This window comes from Mauremys reevesii, linkage group 2, assembly GCF_016161935.1.
Source record: "Mauremys reevesii isolate NIE-2019 linkage group 2, ASM1616193v1, whole genome shotgun sequence".
In the NCBI taxonomy this organism is placed as follows: Eukaryota; Metazoa; Chordata; order Testudines; family Geoemydidae; genus Mauremys; species Mauremys reevesii.
The window spans coordinates 55519662-55541145 of NC_052624.1; the positions used below are offsets into that span (position 1 = coordinate 55519662).

The window sequence follows — 21484 nt, forward strand, 5'->3', positions numbered from 1 at the left end:
AGCTTACATTCCTGCATTTCCTTTGTCAGCTTTATCAAGAATATCAGTATTGCTTAAGTTAAGAAATTATTTTGAATTTCAGCTAAGAGAGAATCTGTTGTAATTGCATTCCCTGCCCCCAATCCCCATAGGAAGAACTGAAAGCTCTCATATTTCTGTGTTCTCTTAGCATGCTTGATAGCTTTGATAAGTCGGTAAAGCAGTGTTCCCCAACCTTTTCGTCTGGCAGGTGCCAGACGAAGGACCGTGGCGGCGGTCGAGCATCCGCCAAAATGCCACCGAATTTCTGCAGCATTTCGGTGGCGACGCCTCTTGATGACGTCGCTTGTCCGCGTTGGGGACCCCTGTGGTAAAGGAACTGCAACTGTGGGCCTGATCCAAATCCCACTGAAGTCATCAGTGGAAAGACTCTGATTAGCCAAATGAAGTCAATAGAAAGACTCTGCTAAAAGCATCCTATTGACGTCAATGGTCTATGGATCAGGCCCTTAATGAGAAACCATCCATAACTTTAAACAGTGAAGGACAGATCTGTCAGTCTTACTCATGTGAGGTAGTGCCTTACCCTGTGAGTGATTTTATATTCTTCAGTGAGATGATCTATGGCAGCATTTCTCAAACTAGGGTCTGCGGACCCCTGGGGACAGGGGCAGTGCATGGGGCCCTCTTGGCCACCCTGTCTAGGAGCTGCTGCCAGAGAGATGTGCTGGTCGCTTTCGGGGGCCAACCAAGGGAAGTGTTGCCCATCCGGAGCCCACCCTCTCCCGCACCCCAACCACTTGCCCCAGCCCAGAGCCTGCACACCACACCCAAACTCCCTCCCAGAGTTTGCACCCCTTCCTGCATCCAAACTCCCTCCCAGAGCCCACACCCCTTTGTCAGCTTTATCAAGAATATCAGTATTGCTTAGGTTAAGAAATTATTTTGAATTTCAGCTCAGAGAGAATCTGTTGTAATTGCATTTCCTGTAAGTGTGGCAATGTCTGGTGCTAAACTCTTTAGGTCAGATTCTGTTATGGTTCTGGTGAGTAGCACTTCACTCCACTAGCATTCCCATTGACTTCAGTGGACTCTTTGAGAATTAAGGGGTTCATAATCTGGCCCTTAATGTTCTTCACGACACGTTGTCATTCTCTGTGGTAACTGTATAATGGCTCAGATATATCTGTTTGTCTGATCTGATCCACAGCTCCTGTTGTTCCTTAAAGCCTTTTCTGAAACAGAGCAGACAAAGTTGGCAATGCTCACTGGGATCCTGTTAGCCAATGGAACACTTCCTGCGGCCATATTGACAAGCCTTTTCACTGACAATATTGTCAAAGAAGGTAAATTTTTTGTGTGGCGTGCTTTTTATTTTTAATGGTTTTTCTGATTTTAGCTTTAATAGGTTTGGGGAGAAATGTATGTTGTAGCACATACATTAATATTCGAGACAAGGTGGGTGAAGTAATATCTTTTTAATGTGCTAACTTCTGTTGGTGAAAGAGACAAACTTTTGAACTCCACAGAGCTCTTCTTCAGGTGAACAGTTGGGGTCTCTGATATCCTGGGACCATCACAGAAACAACTACACTGCAAATAACATATTAATAATGCCTTCCCTCCAAAAAAAAAATAGTTAGCACTGCACGGCAGGGTGAGACACCTCACGCCAACCATCATGGCAGACTCTAAACAAGTGGTTCCCAATCTGTGGGGTGTGCCCCTCTTAAGGAGGCATGGAGGAACATTTGAAGGGGCCCAGTGGGGCTTGGGCCAGTCCTTGTGGGGGGGTGGTGAAGGAGGGAGCACCACCCAACTCTGCTCTGCCCCCAGCTCTCCCCTAGCCCCAGCTCCAGCCTCAACCCCTGGCCACAGCTCCAGACCCAGGTGTGGCCCCGACCACAGCCCTAACTCCAACTGAAGTTCTGGCTGCAGCTCCACTCCCGGCTCCAGCTCCAGCTCCAGCCCTGGCTGCGGCTCTGGTCCCACATCCGGCCACAGCTCCCAGGGGGACATGGGCAAAGTCCATTATGGGCAAGGATGGGCTCATGACATAAAAAGTTTGGGGACCACTGCTTTAAACCCTCAGGATTTAAACCCTGCCTGACCTGTGCCTGACTCATCCCCCCGATTGATGAGCATAACTGTTCTGTCTGGGGGAGAGAAACATTCCTGGTAGATAGGTGCTTGGTATGCAAATCCTTCTCCTCAAGGACTCACAAGTCTATGGAGGTGCAACTCACCTGGCAGCCAGCAGACTTCTTGAGCAGGTAACCCATGTCCAATCATGAATGATCCCTGCAGATATTCCATATTTAGGGAATCTCCATAATACTTGTTTGTTACCAGAGACAATGCCAAGTGTGAGAACTTTTGCTCCAGATGGGGTCTAACTGTATGATTATTGCCAGACGCCTTCCCCCCTGCAGTGTATGAGAGGCCTGCTTTATGCCTGTCTACTGATTCCCTTGATTCCCAGAGTGATTTCCAAGATCAAAAGGTCATTCTTGTAGCTTATATTGGCTGAGGCAGTTTTGGCTGATGTACCTATTACAGATGACCATCAGTCCCGGATCTCACACTGTCCAGACCTGATCTCTCAGCCCCATGGCCAGATGCTCCACCCAGACCCATAGTCACCACATTTGGTTGCATGGCTGTTGGCTGGCTGAGTACCATGGACAGGGACTGCTCTCTATAGGTCAAGGAAATCCTGATAGAGAGAGAAAAACATCCACCTGAAAAACTTTCTAAATAGAAAAGGTTCTCAGTAAGGGCAGTCCAACATGGTCTGGACCCTGTCCAGCCCCCAGTACCAAGATCCTTGGCTACTTACCGCATTTAAAGCAGGCCAACCTTTTGTTCATCTCTATTAAGGGCACTCTCTGTAACACAATACATCTCGCTGTGTTACCATCTGGTTGGTGTACCTTTACCATAAAACATCAAGGCTGCAACGTGGAGCAGCCCACTGACCTTTCGCAAATGCTATGCCTTGGACTTAGCTGTAAGGCCAACTTCAGGAGAGCAATACTTCAATCACTGTTAGATACAGCTGAAATTCCTCATTTCCCACCATCGTGAGTGGATCAGCACAGACCCATACTCGAAGAAGAAAGAAGAGTTACCCTGTATTAATGGTGTTCTTCAAAGTGCTGTTAGTGTGGATTCCCAGACCTGCCCGCTATCCCCACTTTGATTCCTCAGCAAACAAAGTCTTTAATATATGAAGGAAGGTCATGGGCACGCTGCCCTTTATGTCCTTGCATGGGAGCACACAGTGCACATATGTGACCCCAGTAGACACTCCTGTTAAAAAAATCTGAACTCACGTGCACCTACAATGGGATCCATAGTGTTACATCACCTTGGAGAACCACAGCCAAGGTAGGGCAAGTAACTGTTCTTTCAATCTTCTGGTGCATTGTGATATTTCTTCTGCTTTGGAGACTTAATATTTTTCCAGATGCTTTTTTTTTTTCACATTTGTTTCTCTGTGAATGTGGGTTTCCCATCATAACTCATACACGTATGGCAATGTTGTACTTTTTTTTACAAAAGTATTTTTTTAAATGAATCAGTGTTCACTGCAACGTATTGCAACTGTTCAAAGCAGCTGTGAGTGGAACATGTTCTCCTTTACAGCATGCTAACCCTCATCACATTTGTTTTCTAAATGCCACAGAAAGAAAGGACACAGCTGCAGCCCTGCTCTGCCATCACCCACAGCTTTCACAATGCGAATAAATCTAGGAGAAAATCCAACCAAAAGCACTAATCTATGTTTTAGGGTAATGGCCTGTAGTGCTTTTAAATGACAGCCTGTGTTAGTTACAGGAACAAGAGGCATCTGGAAACACAAAAGCTTAGGATTTATTTTTACCTTAAACTACTATAAATCCAGAGCAAAAAACCTTACTTTATGAACCCATATTCTTAGGCGTTTTAAACTTTTGAGAGCTCCTTTTTATTCCTAGTGCTTTTGGTTCTTGGCATATATTTAGCCAAAAACGTCCATGTTTTTTCTGTTGCTTTTTGCAACCAGTCAGCCTTTTGCTGTTGCACACAATAATATTGATCTGTTCCATACAATGAAGTATCGTGACTCAAGTAGCTGCTGTGAGGTATCAGACTTTCAGTAGAAATATGTGTTTAAAGCAAAATCCTGGTAATAGCTATGCCAAAAGGCATTGCTTTATGAAAAGTCCTTATGGTAACAAAGTGGAATGTTTCCCTCACCTGAGTTTACTAGAATGTTGTATTGTATAGCGTGTGGTATGTATATAGACCAGGGGCGGGCAAACTTTTTGGCCTGAGGGCCACATCGGGTTTCGTAAATTGTATGGAGGGCCGGTTAGGGGAGGGGGTCATGGCCTGGCCCCCACCTCCTAACTGCACCCGCCCAGCCCCCCCCCCCCCAGATTCCCACTGCCCCATCCAACCTCTCCTCTCATTCCGGATGGCCCCTCAGGGACCCCTCCCCCATCCAACCACCCCTTCTCCCTGTCCCCTGACTTCCCCTGGAACCCCTGCCCCTGACTGCCCCCGGCCGCCCCATCCAATCCCCCCTCCTTCCTGACTGCGCCCCCTCCACTGGACCCCCTGTTCCCCCCCGACCACCTCGACCCCTATCCACACCACCACCCCAAACTCCCCTGCCCTCTATCCAACCCCCCTGCTCCCTGCCCCCTTACCGTGCGGCCTGGAGCACTGGTGGCTGGCGGCACTACTGCCGCCGCCACCACCACGCAGCACAGAGACTGGGTCAGGCGGGACTCTGCAGCTGCGCTGCCCCAGGAGCTCACAGCCCCACCGCCCAGAGCATTGTGCCAGCGGCAGAGCGAGCGAGCTGAGGCTGCAGAGAAGGGGGGAGCGGGCGAGGGTCTGGGGACTAGCCTCCTGGGCCAGGAGCTCGGGGGCTGGGCAGGACGGTCCCGCGGGCTGTAGTTTGCCCACCTCTGATATAGACTGTGTATAATGAGTTCTAACTATAAATGACTTGTGTTGTCTTTTATACAAATTCAGTTATAGATTTGGAATGAATAATTTTTTTAAACTTCGGTAGAGTGAGCTGTGGTTAAAATGAGCTATTTTGCAGATACATAATCATAGGCATGCATTGTTCATTAAATCTTGTGTTAGTCAAGCACACTCCCACTGCTGAATAGTCAGAGGCTATGTAACTGTGTTTTTGCTTCATGTCAGTTTCAACTTGATATACAAACATAAAAGTAAAATGCAAAGTAAAAAGTCTTAGGCCTGATGCTGAGAGGTGTTGAGCATCTGCAGTTCCATTTAGCACTTGTCTCATGCTCATGCCCCACAGCCAACATTCCACTCAACAAGACTGGAAAACCTGCCGTAGCAATGTCATTGAAAATCATGCATGTTCTTTCTTTCTCTTTGGGGATGCTCAGGGAATAATCTTTTCAGAAGATAGTTTATGATTCGCTACAAATGAAAAGAGAGAAAATGAGCATCTGTAAATTGGCAAAGAATAACCAAGTCATGCTCGCTTCCTACCTAGCTATGTCCTATTTTCATCTTAAAACCATATGATTTTGAGGTGAGGGAGAAGATGATGAATACTTGGGAACAGGGTGGGGCAGCTGTTGTTTATTTTTATGATGTTAGCACCCAGGAGCTGTAGTCATGGACCAGAACCCCATTGTGCTAGGCATTGTGCAAACACAGAACAAAAGAAGGTCATTAAAGACCTGTAAAAGACTCAATTTCAAAGAGAATGCACTCCTACTTTAAGATATTACGTAGGTGTTTTGGATAGCTACAATCCCATGGTGATTCTAGATACAGGAACACAGAAGAAAATATAATACATACTATATATTTTTTCCTTACATTAAGCTAAACCATGTACAAAGGAAGTAGTGTTGTTTGGTTTATGATAATAAAGCACTACTGTATAACTCTGGAGGGTTTTCAAGTCTCCTCCAGTGAGTACTTTAAATTCTTTCAAATTATTTAGACAGTCAAGTATCCTTCTACTTAAACCGATTCCCTATCTAAATCTGTCAAAATTAATTTGTTTTTTTAATCATTGACATATTCTATAAATGAAAACAAGACCAATTCCAAGAAAAACAATGGGGGAAATCTGAATGGTCCAGTGCAGATAGAAAAACAGCATGTTTGAAAGTACATGTGAACTTTGCAGAATAATTCAGAAAAATAAGATTGCATTTAAAATAAAAATAATCTAAACACAAACTGTAAATGCTTGTTATCGTTGACAAAGAATCCACAGAACACATAATCTTGCTTTCTACCTAGTTTGTTAACCCTCTTAAGCGTTGCTAATTCATTCAGAAAGTTGCTGAAGTGTGTGTTCTTGTTTACTTTATTTTCTTAAATAGGAATTGCGGCATCTTTTGCTGTAAAGCTTTTCAAATCATGGATGGCAGAAAAAGATGCCAACTCAGTTACCTCCTCTTTAAGAAAAGCCAATTTAGACAAGCGATTGCTAGTAAGTACCATGTATTTTCTGGGAGTTTTTGTTGTTTGTTTTAGGAAAAGGAGGATATGTAAAGCAGATGCTACTTTGTCATAAATGTTAATTCCCACTAATGCTCCGAAAAAAAACCTGACACATTTTGAATCACATCAATAATGTTAGAGTTACTGTCCCTGCATCTTTGTTAAAGCATCAGGTCCTGTAATTTTTTTCCAGTCCACTTTTGTTTTTCCATAGCAGAAAGCCTTCTGGAAGACTGAAGAATATAGTTTAAAAAGCCAGAGAATTAACTAACTTTTATTTGTCACTGTCCACTGAAACTCTGGTAACAGAGTATAAATAACAAGTATGTGTGTATTTGGGGCTTTTATTTTATTGACGTGGTTTGGTAGTTGCACAAAACCATGAGTGAAGCAACAGTGGTTTATGAAATTATTATACTCTTGAAAATGAATTATAACTCTATAATTTAAAGTAAAATTTGTGAAATAGTGTTGGGATATCATCATAAAGTGAATAAAAGACTAAGCATTTTGGTAGAGTCAGTGGTTCTAAAATGATAGTTGCAGAACCACTAAGAGCAGCGTGTGGTCAGGCCAATGGCCTTGTGGTTCATGCATATAATTCTTGGACCATAGCAACAGCCTGAAGTGTTGAGAATTGTGGGTTCCTGGGAAGAAATAGTAGATTCTTGCTGTCTAATGTGCAGGTCTCTTCTTGCATTTGCTTGAAGACTCTTAGATTATAAAAATGGATTATAAATCTGACTTTCTGCATAACACCGACCAGAGAGTTTTTCACCCAGTAATCCCTGTTTCTAGCCCAATATGTAACTATACTAGAGCGTATCTTTCTGTAAAGACATCAAATCTTGATTTTTAAAAGTCCAAGTGATTGGAAAAAATTTACCATATATCTTGGAAATCTGTTCCAATAAATAATTACCCACATAGTTAAAAAATAAAATAATTTTTTTCCGTATTATTTCCAGTTTGAACATTGCTGTCTTCAGCTTTTAGCCACTGGAATGTATAATGATACTGTCTGCTAAATTAAAAGGCTTCAGTATCAAATGATATCTCCTGTGTAGGTACTTGTAGACCAAGATAGATAAGTAAATAGAGTGTGCTCCTTTAGTGTCTATTGTAAGGCCTGTTATCCAGATCATGAATCATTCTTTCAGACACTGGGACTTGGTGTGTAAATAACTGCCATTGTGTCCTTGACAAGATGAGGTGCTAGTTGTAGTAGCAGACTTGGGAGTTGCTTTTTTTTTTTTCATAGTTCGAGTCTCATAATTCACAGGTCTGCTATTGCTGTGAATTATATGGGCTGAATGATGCCACCCTTGTGAATGAGTTATTTTAATAGTGTGCTGTCTATTAAATGCAGTAATTTTCCCTATTTGTTGGATGGCGCTCAGAAATATTTCTATTTGCCTTTGTGCAATATATGGTAAATAACACACTGATATATTCTCTCAAAATGTAAATATGTAGAAATGCTTTGTGGTCATGGTCACTGATCTTAGCATGATGGCTTTATGGTCTACATTTGTGCTCACTAGTACACAAGGCTTCTGGAACTAGGTGAGGTGGGGGAGGAAGAGAGCTTCTTTCTCATTCTGTATAATGTCTCTGATAATTTTGTTTTGAAATGTTATCTTAAACTCAAGTTTTTTTTCATGAATATGCAGACTTAATATTAATTTGTAAATTACTTGTCTTTTCTTTGTATATAACCTTAAGAGTTGTAGTTTTCTCTCTCTAACCATCTTTAAAATAAGCCAATATAAAAATTAATGTGGTTTCTCCACTGAAAATGTAAACATTAATTTTCTTTTAAGTCCATTGCCAGTTACATTTTTTCATTTCAATTTGAGGTCCCTATGTTAATTTTTAACCAGTTCTCCTTCATCACCATAAGCATTCTTGGTTATTTATTTAACAGAGAAGCATTCTCTGCCTTCTAGGAACTATTTCCAGCCAATCGGCAGAACGTGGAGCATTTTGCTAAGTACTTCACGGATGCAGGGCTAAAAGAGCTCTCAGATTTCCTCCGAGTCCAGCAGTCACTGGGAACTCGTAAAGAACTTCAAAAAGAACTACAGGAACGTCTGTCTCAGGAATGCCCAATTAAAGAGGTGGGGAGAGGTTTTTTTATTTTTTATATTCATACTGTTACCCAATTAGGCAAAGACTTAAATGAACAGTGACTATAGGGAAATATGTGTATACCCCCACAGGCTTCCTCTAGCCATCTTAGAATTATTTAATTTACTCCTTATTTAATTCTGCACAAAAACATAATCACAGGGCTTCTGTGTTGCCAAGAATGGTGCTAGAATTTAGTTTTACATTGTACATAAAGACTTGAAAAATGAACAAGTTTTACTCTGTAGGACATTTTAAGGAAAAACCATTCCATACATGATTGCAGTTAATTCCACTTTTGTTGTCTGTTATAATCCATACCTTAGATAAAATTCTGAACTATAAATACACTAACTGTACAAACTATTGTGGAAAGTTTCTTTCTTCCACCAGGTAATGCTTTACGTAAAAGAGGAAATGAAGAGAAATGATCTGCCAGAGCCTGCAGTGATTGGACTCCTGTGGACCTGTATAATGAATGCCGTTGAATGGAACAAGAAGGAAGAGCTGGTTGCAGAACAAGCACTTAAACATCTAAAGGTGTGTATGCGTGTTCATGTGCCAGGGTTGTAAACAACAAGAAAATATTCCACAGGTGTCAGTAAACTTTTTTTGACATTTAAATCTGGAAGGCATAGAAGAACATGGTGTCACATTGATATTAAGTATTAGAACAACATCTTGCATATATGGGGAATAATGCCCTGTGCCTGCTGTATGGTGACAGTCAGTGCTTTTGGCCAAAGTACTGAGGAAGAGAAGGTGACCTCATAAGGATACAAACACTTTACAATGTGGCTGAAATGTATTCAGAGGCATTTTAAAAAAAACCCCACCAACAATATTATGGCTAGTACTCCCCAACTGAATTGGGAAGAACTGTAAAATAAATATCAGGCACTTGAATTGGGGAGGAGAGCATAATTCCACTGAAGAGTTCTTGTGAACTTGTAAACTCTGAGTGTGAGGCTATTATGCTCACCAGTCTTTTAAGACCAGCATATTTTGAGTGATGGTTGGGAAATTGCTGAACTTCCAGTTTCATGTATGATGACATGGATCTGTGCTTTGCACACAATGCCTCTTACCTTTCCAAATCTCTAATGTTGGTTGCCCACTACTGCTGTCCCTTCTTCCTCAGTTCCTTCTCCTAAGGTTTGTATACAGCATACACAAAGCACGTGGCTGCTTGGGGTCCTGCATCCCACATAGGTTCTGCACCTTGCATGCTGGTTATGGAGCCTTTTCCAGCTGTGGGACCAGATGGGAAGAAAAATTCAACACAATTCTCTTCCAGCAGGAAGATGCATTTTGGAGTTCCAGCAGTGACTTTATTTACCACTTTGTGGTAGTGATTGGTTTAATCACTTAGTTCATAGTTTGTAGCATGAGGTCAGGTTTTTGTTTTTTTAACATGAGGTGTAGTATTAATAATGCAGTTCGTGTGTTAAAGTACAACTTTAAGAATATTAACATTGGAAATAAATAGACAAGTTGTTTTTCAGTACATTGTGATCTACAAATATTGTTGTCTTGTAATCCAGTCCTGCAAAATTTACTCTCAGAAGAAGTCCTTACTTATGGGAGTAGTTCCATTGAGACCAGTAGGATTTCATGCCTGTGTAAAGGTTGCAGGCTTGGCCTGTTGATATGCACATTGACCTAAACCCACTGTCTCAACCCAGAACAGCACATTTTCTGTCCATGCTGGAAGGAGGACAGGAGGCCATGGCCGTGGTTTAATTAGGATACAGCTTTATTCACTTAAAATATCTGGGAGTACCTGGCAACAAATAGTACAGTACAGGAAAGAGGGGGTCAGCTCCCTGCTGATCCAGACAACATGCTTGGCTGCCTTCTCACCTCCCTCTCTAGGTTTCCTGAATGTCAGATTCTTTCCTTCCTTTTTTTCTTTTTTTTAAACTGAGGTGAACAATAGCTGCACTCAGTGTCCACTCCCAGACTGCCTAAGAATGTACAAGGAGCGTCAGCCAGTCCCACAGCCTGCCTCTCTTTCCATGCCAGCTCAGGACTGCCTCACTCCGTAGGCCCAGCTGTGAACTGCCCAATACCGTGGAGGCTCCACCTGTGTGCCCAGTATACAAAGTCCACCCCACCGCTCAGTTGGCCAGTCTGCATGATTCTGAAAGTGGAAATACAAGAAAATTAACCCTGATTCTCTACCTGAGGTCTCACATATATCCTGTATGCATTTGAATGCTATCGGCCAATTGCCTGAATCACTTTGGCCCCTGACCTTAGCAGGGCTGTAGCTGTTGCAGCTCCTATCCGGAAAAAGTGGGAACCAAATTCTTGCACTGGTAGCCCAAGGTTTGTAAGCCCCTTTTTGAAAACTGTAACCAATTGATATGTTGTGAGGAGGGGGCCTTCCATCATCATGAATAAAGAGGGGCCACTCTTCAATGGGTCTCTGTGCTGTATAAGTCCTTCAAGCCGTTACTGGGCAAATCCTTGCCTTGGCCTGCTCCTATAGCATTATGGAATCAGTATCACCTCCCTACACCCCCACAGATCGGTTTTTGAGAACTGCAGGGTTAAGAAGACTGATTGCTCTTCCCACTGTAAATCCCTCCACTCTAAAGCTCTTCCTGAAGTATCCCTCACTGACCCAGGCACTAGTTCACTGACTTTAAAAGCTGCAAAAAAACAACCTTGAACAAGGCTACCTCCTGTCTCCATCTGTGTATTTGACAGAAAACTTGCACCAAATTTTTAAGTTTTTGAAGTGGGATGGGATGACATGGATCCTCTATAGGGCACGTGTCCTGAGACCAGTCTACTAAAAACCTCAGGACTAAGAACCTTTGACAAGGATCTGGATAACCATTCATACTACTGGCAAAGTTAAGGCCTAATGGATGCAGCCAGCCTTCGGGGTGCCAGAGACCCCATGTATTGAAATATCTGGTCTTCTGGAATAAGCGATATCATTGCCAGATCCTCCCTTCTCTGGAATTGCACAAAATTATTAAAACTTCTGTCATAGACCCTAAACTTTCATGGTGCTACTGAGCTCTGTGCTACCCTGAGAGCTATCATAAGGCCAGGTTCCAGAGTGCTACTGCCATCCATTCTGGTTCCTTGTTGGCCTGTGCCAGCTCCCAAAATTTGTTCATCTGAAATTGAGGCAATGCATCAGCTATGCCATTATCAATCCCAGGCACATGCTTGGCAGAAAAACATATGTTAAGATTTAAACAATATAATACAACTGCCCTTAATAGCCTCATAACCCTGGGTGATCTAGAGGACTAGCAATTGATAACGTACCACTGCCAAGTTGTCACTCCAAAAATGTACTCTTTCTTTGGCAAACTCCATTCCCCAAATATTACTGCTACCAAAATGGGAAGGAATTCCAGGAATGTTATATCCTTTACTATACATTTTTGTATCCAATCTGAGGACCATTTCTGGGCTCACCACTTGACTTTGCAAAATACTCAAAACCCATTCCTCCCAATGCTTTTCTTCAAAACCAAAACCAACCAACCAAAAAACCCAGTCCTATTACAGATGGAATGTGCCAGGTAATTGATTCTCGTATGACTGAATTTATTAGGTAACTTGAAGTTACAAAACATGAAGCAAAATTTTCAAAACCATGTAAATCCCATTTTCAAAATTCACTTATGAGCCAGAGTGATTGAAAGGCAATGAGATTTAGGCTCCTAATAAGTGACTTTTTTGAAGATGGGACTAGAGATCCTAAGTAAGTTTAGATGTTTGAAAATTTCATTACAAACCTGTAACCTGTTGAATTGATTGACCCTATCAGTCATTGGGTAAAAGAGAAATGTGAATGGAGTGGATAGAACACTGAAAGGATCAAGGTCTCCCTCTATAAACAGAGAATTTGGGCTATATTTTTAAAATAAACTCCTTAGTATTTATGTAGCAGCAGGAGACCATTAATCTCTGGACAATATTGGAGTCGCATTGACATTATTGAATAGAGACATGTAGCGTGTATTGTTAAGTCTCTCAACATCTGTATCCAGTTAAACAAATGCTGGACAATTGAAGGGCCAAAGAGGGAAGGATCTCAATACCCCAAGCTTGCACCTCAGGGTTGGCACTGTTGTTGCCAAAGTGATAACTGCACTGTTGATAAATATTTGGGTATACTGGAGAGTGAATATTTTACTTGCTAATATTAACTAAGTTCTAGCAATTTTTGTACTTGTAGTTGCTTGGTGGGAGAGGTTCAACACTTAAATAAAAGTTGGAAACAAGAACCTTACAATACTGTACCTCAAATTACCAAGCTCGTATTACAGACTGTGTAGCTTGTGTCTCTGCCTAGGAGAATAGCTGATGAATCAATTTTCAAAAGAAACTCTGAATACAGTAACTCCTTGCTTACCGTTGTAGTTATGTTCCTGAAAAATGCAACTTTAAGCGAAACGATGTTAAGTGAATCCAATTTCCCCATAAGAATTAATTTAAATGGGGGGAGGGAGTAGGTTCCAGGGACATTTTTTTCACCAGACAAAAAACTATATATTATATAGATATACACACAGTATATGTTATAAACAAACAACTTAATACTGTTCACAGCTATGATGATTGTGAAGCTTGGTTGAGGTGGTGAGTTAGAGGGTGGAAGAGCGAGGGATATTTCCCAGGGAATGCCTTGCTGCTAAATGATGAACTAGCACTTGGCTGAGCCCTCAAGGGTTAGCACATTGTTCTTAATGTAGCTTCTCACACAAGGTAGCACAAACACGAGGGAAGGGAGACAGCATAGCAGACAGAGACAGACACACACCTTGTGTGTGTGAGAGAGAGAAAGGGAGATGCACACTGCCCCTTTAAGTACGCTGACCTACTGTTAAAGTGCATTGTCTTTTTAAATGGATCAGGAAGTTGAGACAGCAGCTGCTGCCGCAAGCTCTCTCTGTCTGTGTCTCCTCCCTGATCTATATGGAGAAGGGGTAAGTGGGGTGCAGGAGCAGGGGGGAGGAGGACACCCTGAAATTATCCCCCTCTTCCCCCCCCCTGCACAGCCAGCAGGAGTCTCGGGGAGCAGCTCCAAGGCAGAGGGCAGGAGCAGCACATGGCAGTGGGGGGAGGGACAGCTGAACTGCCGATTGTTAGCCTGCTGGGTGGCTGTAGCACAGGGAACTTAGGGAAGCAGGGAGCTGATAGGGGGGCTGCCGGTCCACCCTGGTTACAAGCCCCCACCTGCTAGCTGCAACGGGCTGCTCTTCCTGCAAGCAGTGGACAAAGCAGGCAGCTGCCAAATGACATTTGAAGGGAGCATTGCACAACTTTAAACAAGCATGTTCCCTAACTGATCAGCAATGAAACAACGTTAACCAGAACGACTTTAAATGAGGAGTTACTGTACTTGGCCCAAGTCCTTATGCAATTTTTACTCAGTTCTATTCCTGTTGACCTTATTAAGTAAGAACTTCAGTGTACTATATTAAATAGTTTAATTTTGTGTACTGGAAAAGCTATTGTGTTCTTTGCATAAGGAAAGGTCACTTCTAATTCATGGCCCAGCATGGTGAGTCACATGCTACTAATTTGTTCAAGTTAATGGTTTTCATATACTGGATTTTATTATGATCTCTGAAGCCTCCATGAAACCGGGGATTTAAGATTATCAGGAGCATCAGCTCTGGGTGTGTGAAATTGTTGGTGCTCCCTTTGCAACATGTAGCATCCAGAATATTGTTGAAACATCATACATCATAGTTGCTTATCTTTGGCTGTACCAAACAGCGTACAAATGACAATACTCCAACATAATGGGTCTTATAACTTCACTTTACACAATTCAATAGCAAAGTGAAACATTAAACTAATCCATAGCACGTGCACCAACACTGTTTTACAAAAGCTTGTGTATATTTGTGTAAATGGCACTAGGGGAAGTGAACATTAGTGGCAATAAAATCTGTGTAAATGTAGCAACCACATCTTTCTCTAGGTGATTGTTTTGCAAAGATGAAATTTACAAGGAGTTAAATTGTAGTAATGGTGTCTGTGATTTTTCACTTTCAGTACTTCTATATAAAATAATTTGCCTTTCCCCCCGCCTCTTTCAGCAATACGCACCCCTGTTGGCTGTGTTCAGCACCCAAGGCCAGTCAGAGCTAATTCTTCTCCAGAAGGTTCAGGAATACTGTTATGACAACATCCACTTTATGAAAGCCTTTCAGAAGATAGTGGTACTCTTTTACAAAGGTATATGTCCATATCTGCCGTAGTATGGTGTACGGTGAACATTGTGTCCTGTGCCTATTGGAACATACTGTACTAAGATATTGAGTAAGTTTGGCATGTATTTAGATTCTGAAGCTGGTCTCTCAGGTCTGTGCAGAAATCACTTAAACCAGCCAGAGACAGAATTGCCCCTGTATAAGGAGATTCTCCACTGCCGTAGAGATGGAGGAGGTGGCATAGTCACTTCTTACACCAGCCACCCCTTCGCCGATGATGTAAGTATGTGGGGAGGGGGACGGAGAAGTTACAGGCATTTTGTGTGTTGGAGTGGATATGGTAGACCTGAGTTCTGCTAGACCTGCTGGCATTAAGGACCTTATACCAGCAGTAAGCTAAAGCAGATTCCTCCTGCTCTAACCTATGGTGGTGCTGGGTGGCCCTAAATCATGAAGTCATGAAATCATGGGGGAGGGGAGGGCTAATCAATGTTATCTTGAAAAGAACAGTGATCAAGGTTTGTCTTTTGGCTTCTATATGGGCATTATTCTGTTCCCATTGATGTCCCTGGAAAATCTTGCCTTGACTTTAATGGAAGCAGGATCAGGCCATAGCTAGGCACTGTCAGATCCTTGGAGAAGCCAGGATTTCTTTTTTTTTATAGTATAGATGGTTCCTTAGTAGGTTTATTCAGTTCAGGTTGTCATAGAGACTAATAGTCTTGCACTGCATGTGAGAGGTGGGTGATAAGCAGTTTGTTCTGACATTCTTGCTATAAATAGTTGAAGGGGGAAAATCAGTGTGAATAGAAATGCTCGGTATAGATTTTTTTGTTCATATTGTGTTTTCACGTATACTTTCAAAAACACACACAACTGATGACTAAAGTATTCATATAGGTTTTCAGAAAGCAGAAATAAGTGAGTCAACAATATTTATTCTCATCCTTATTATGTCTACATAAACTGACCCCAGTAGCTTAAAAAAATAGAAAATGTGACCATTTGAGAAATATTAAGACTTAACAAGACACAAACATTCTAATTTGATTTTCTTTCATGCATCCTCAATATTGTGTTCCATCCTTAGTTCACTCTGTATATGCTGGATGAGCATTGTAGCTTTTCTGAATGTTATTTAAGTTAAGTACCACAAATAAAAACATAAATAGTTTAAGTACGTTTGTCTTCAGTTTGTGGTGTAAGGGACCTAAAATGAATTTAAATAAGTAACAATGCAAATGTGAGAGAAACAAAGCTATTGAGAATTATTTGTACAGTTGTTATGGATAATATCTTTAATATACATTTCCTCATAAAAGCAACATAAACATATCTGGTGAAAATTTTTAACAAGTAATAGACACTTTCTTTGCCAGTTTGAACCCAGTTCAGAATATGGCAGTGATTACAGTCAGGACTGGGACAGCCAGGCTGTCCCCATCTTCTGATGCCCCCAAAACTGCTCAGACTTGATTTTGTCTTGTGTGCGAGCTGTATTTTATTCTAAGCCTGTCCACCAACCCCAGTACAGTGAAACATCAGAGTTTTAACTTCACTTCTTTCAGCCTTTCTTTGCCAGGGTCCTAGGAAGAAAGGAGGTCTCCCTCACTCTAGGGAGCTCCTTCATTCCAGGCTCAGCTAGCCCTGTCTTCCTCTCTCTTGTAACCCTTCCTTCGTGGGTTTTTATCAGGTTGGTCAGCTGAGGGCTAATTAGTCCCTTACCTCCCCAGCTTCTCTTTCTGATTAGCTAATTATTTAATCAGCCACTGATTACGGGGAGGGGAGGGGGACTAATTGAGGCTACAGTGATCAGAGTGCTGACCTGCCTGCCAGATCTCAGCAGTCTGTCGCAAGGTCCACCAATAATGATGATAAAGAAGGGTTTTTATATCCACACTTGCTTGGAAATAGACTCCAGGCTGAATTTGACAGACTGTACGGTGTTGATGGCCTCATGGATTATTATCTATGTTCTTACTCTAAAATCTGTCCCTTTTGTAATGTACAGATATAGGGCCAGATTTCTTCATGCAGTGTGGCAGCTTTGTGCCACGTTGCTTGGCATAATCTGACCTTTAAAGACAATTTAATGAGCCCAGAGAGGATCATCCTAGTGTAAAGGTGATTCTCTGGTGATTTAGAGATGATCTAGGGGGCCCCTACATTATTACTCCTCCCTGCTGCTGGCATAGAATGGAAAAGGGATGTGACCAGGATATCCCTGAGCTATGCCAATCCTAGACTGTAGGTTCCCCCCCACTCCCATTGCACCCCAGTGTAAGTTAGATCAACACAGTCCAGACAGATGAACAGAGCAGGATCAGAGGAGTCTGAAGGTGAGCCTTAAGCAAGTTTTGAACAACCCCCCTGATCCATACGGCGTTCATTTCAGCCTCAGCTGGAGGGTCTGGGTGCTAATCTTTCATTACTGTTCAAGAGAGTTTGCATATATAATCTCTTTTAGTTGATATAATTGTAAACTCATATTCAAATGTGGTAATTATTTATAAGGACCTCCACATTGCTGATCCACTGTCAGTTTAGCAGTAAAAACATCAACCACATTCTTCCAACTTTTGAAAGTCTTAAATCCAGGAATGAATAATAAAACAAGACCTTTAAGAAGTTATGTATTATAGCTCTAATTATAAGAAATTCTAGGCCACATAGGGCCTCTAAGACCTGATTCAAATCCCATTGAATATGTTGGGAGTTTGCTATTGATTTCAACATGAGAAGGGTCAAGTCTCTTATCAGTGCAAAAGACCAAAAATATTCTGTTCTGTGTATATATTTTATTTATAAGAAATATGTAAAAGAGCACCCTTTACACTCTTAAAAGTACAATTAATGATAAACAGAGGCTGGCAATTGCTCAGTGGCAATACAACCCCAACAGCAACACAGGTCTAATAAAAAAATTAATAAGCCTCACTCTTCCCCCAGATCTGTACTGGCCAGCCATCATACGTAGGATGATGTAAGCTTTCAGTCAATTCTAAATCACCTAGAACATCTTCATTTCTGGCTGAACTATAGTAGGAAAATAATGAACATAATTAACATTGGATTACATATTACACTACGTTCATTAACCACAGAATCCCCTGTAGCTCTACTAAATTTATCTCTAACTTAGAGATCCGGGGTGAAATCTTGGCCACACTGTAGTCTATGTCCAAACTTCTGTTGACTTGAGTGGATCAGGATTTCATCCTTGAAGAACAAATGTTCCTGACATGGAATAAAACCTTTTTTCTGTTCTTTAAAGGCCACTAAAGCTACATTTTATTAAGTTTCTGGCCTGCAAAACCTCCTGAAGAGATGAAAAGAATTGGAAGTTCCCATGGGAGAATACGCCCACTTGCTGCACCTGACTGAGGCCTTAAAGATGCTAATGATTTTATTTTGCTCTTGTCTCCATTTTGGAGTCTTTATAACAAACAAACATTCGAGCCACTTCTCTGAACATACAATCTATTAATCCTCCACTTCAGGAGGTCTTCAAACTATAATTTACACACAATAATTTTCCATGGGGTAAATTTCATTATCTCTACTCAATTATTCCAATTTCCTTCCCTAGGAAGTGAAAGATGGCTTATGAATCTTTCACAGCAGAAAATACACACAAAAGAAATGCAAGCATTTGGCCACAATTAAACTGTGGGTAACATTACTTGAATAATAATCATGATAATCCAGAAGCACCATCTAAGGTTCTGTCTTTGCTGCAGTTAACTCAAATTAACTCCTTTCAAGTTAGGCTGCCTCGAGTGAGAGCAGCCACACTGCGAAACAACACATGAACTACAGTGCGATTGTGTTAGCAGCTGACAAGTTGTGCTAAGTGAACCTGTAGTCTGTACCACCTTATGGGCTCCTTAACTTGAGTTAAAAGCACCACCACACTCAAGGGTTTTTGTGTCTGGACAGGACTTGAGCTAGGGGCAATACTTAAGTTATAGTTCAAGTTAACTCTGCAGTGAAGACATCCTTATGAAATGTGCCTTGGGACCTCTCCCTTTCACCTGGGGCGCTAGTGCTGGGTGGCTGGAGTAGTAGTTAGCTGCACTGGCAGGGAAACCAGCTCTGGATCTCCAGGGCTGACATCACCCGTGGCAGTGGATGTAACAACACAGAACTGTACCAACAACAGCATTCAGCTGAAACTATTGCAGCACGTAAAAAGTAATTGTCATCATCTTTAATCAGAAATAACTAAAATAAATCACCCCCAGTATTCCCATTGCTTCAGAGCAACCCAGGGCTATCATTAACTACACCCTGCCCTGGCTGATTGCTTAATTGAGCATCTCTGCACTGACAGGAGAATATTATCCCTTACACACACTGGGGGCATGAATGAACTACCAATGATGTTTCTCAGAAATGAAAAGAAAGACGTGATTGTCATTTCTGTAACTGAAAGTATTTTTATTCCTTCTCTGGGTGCATTTTCTGTCAGTGCAGGAACATTCACTTCATTTTAGTGCCAGAGAATCATATGCAGGCAAATCTCTTCCCCATCATCTGGGGGGCATTCTCATCTTTCAGGCAGGTAATGAGACGTTGCTGTCCTGGATTTAGAGCTATCTAATTTTTGTAATGCTTGGCCACTAGAATGGGCTCTACTATTGTTGCAAATCCATCATCCTCAGAGCCCAAGTTTAGGAAAACACTTAAACATGTGCATAACTGTAGGCACTTACTTACATGGTGTACTGAATAAGGGTTCCATTTGCAACATTTTCCATGCCTATGACCCCATGTTAAAATATTTAATCCCTTCCCCACCCCTGCTTAGCCAGAAAGAAATGGAGGCTAGTCACAACATCCTTCTCTCCCAGGGGTTATGATGCACAGGTTGAGAATCTATATCATAGGTTGCTGTATTTCTTAGAATTTCATGCATGCGCTATACAGTATATTGGAGTACAGTGTTTTTTCATGAAGAAATTATATTTGTAATCTCTATTAAAAGTGCCATGTAAGTACTTTGAAGCTTGTATCTTGTACACTCTAAATCAAAGTCCAAATGTGTGTTATAGACATAATGCCAGCAAAATGCTGGAGCCATAATAAAGAATATTGGGTTGACATTTGTTTAATGCCAAATGTCACATCTTCCTTATAAACTTTATTTAGTTCCTGTATCTAATTTTTCTCATGACTCTACCATTTTTATTACTTTTGAGTACATGTTCCAAGTGCAAAATAGTGGATTTTTTGTTATTCAGCTACATTTTTAGTTAAATGTTAGAGCTGAATTTTTACAAGGGGAGAGAATGATAGTTGTTGGTACAAGTAGTCATAGTCTTAAACAGGAATTTTGTAGTCTTGCACGCACACACACACCTGTCCCACCACACTGTTTTCAAAAGGAGCGACACTCCTGCTCTTCATCTACCTTCAGCTTATTTGTTTGCTGATAATGCCAAATTGGATGATAGCTTTGGATAGTAAAAGGTATTTGTGAGACGAGAGACTTCTAAACACATTTCACTTGTTTTCACCAGATTTGAAATCTCCAGGGAGACCCAAGTGTATTCAGCTTCCACTTATGAGTGACTGGTTGGCTTAGAGCAGGGGTCGACAACCTTTCAGAAGTGGTGTGCCGAGTCTTCATTTATTCACTCTAATTTAAGGTTTTGCATGCCAGCAATACATTTTAATGTTTGTAGAAGGTCTCTTTCTATAAGTCTACAATATATAACTAAACTATTGTTGTATGTAAAGTAAATAAGGTTTTTAAAATGTTTAAGAAGCTTCATTTAAAATTAAAGTAAAATGCAGAGCCCCCTGGACCGGTGGCCAGGACCTGGGCAGTGTGAGTGCCACTGAAAATCAGCTTGCGTGCCGCCTTCGGCACCCGTGCCATAGGTTGCCTACCCCTGGCTTAGAGCATTTGTAATTAGTCCTCCATTATCAGCTCAAATAGTTCCAGGTCACTACTATCTATTTGCTGTTCCATAGCTTATGTGAAGTGAGTCTGTGGTCTCAGTCCTGTTTCCATTTGCACAGATGTTTTAAAGATGTTTGTTCATTTATTTCATTATAATTGATTCAATTAATTTTCTTCTGTCCTTCACTGCTGGCATCTGCCTATAATCTTTGTGCTACAGTAGAATATGGCTGTGTCCTGATATTCAGCAGGGTAGCAAAGGCTATACCATATTCCTGGTATACTAGGCAACACTGAAGAACCTGATGTAAATCACTTCCAAAAATGTGCAGCTTGTGAGGGGCAGGGGAGGAGGATGTTAGTTTGACCAGTACATGAAAATGAAAATGGTGGCGACACCCAAAGGTACCGTTTTTATTCTGGCCTCCATGTCATCCAATGGCCCTGAAGGCTAAAGTGCATCACAGATATTGGCTTCACGACAGTCACCTATTCAGCTGCAAGACTTCATTGGATGGCAGAAGTTCTGTCACTTGGGCTAGAGGCTTATTGTTTCACATCAGCTAGGATTAGTGGGCATCCTGGCACGGTTTATTCAGCCTGATGTTCCTCTTGTCCTCAATTATTTTGTTCTTGACACTTAAAAGAAGAGTTTTGGGAGCATGCTCCTTTTAAATGATTCCCCTGATGACTGCTGTTTAATCAGCTGGGAAAGATAAGACACTTCACATTATGATGGGATTTTTGTTAATTTTTTTCCTTCACAATTCTA

General features: G+C 41.6%; 1 protein-coding gene across 8 annotated transcripts in view; it reads left to right on the forward strand.

Annotated features, from left to right (window-relative positions):
* Positions 1–21484, forward strand: part of BZW2 (basic leucine zipper and W2 domains 2) — a 94182-nt gene that overhangs the window by 64574 nt on the left and 8124 nt on the right. For 7 of the 8 annotated variants that reach the window (XM_039524435.1, XM_039524431.1, XM_039524433.1 and 4 more), the window contains 5 exons: positions 1190–1325; positions 6357–6466; positions 8427–8597; positions 9001–9147; positions 14691–14829. In XM_039524435.1, the coding sequence (XP_039380369.1) occupies positions 1190–1325; positions 6357–6466; positions 8427–8597; positions 9001–9147; positions 14691–14829 (703 nt within the window). Of the gene's footprint in view, positions 1–293; positions 350–1189; positions 1326–6356; positions 6467–8426; positions 8598–9000; positions 9148–14690; positions 14830–21484 lie in introns of those variants that run through there. The other variant, XM_039524438.1, reaches the window with a different exon arrangement.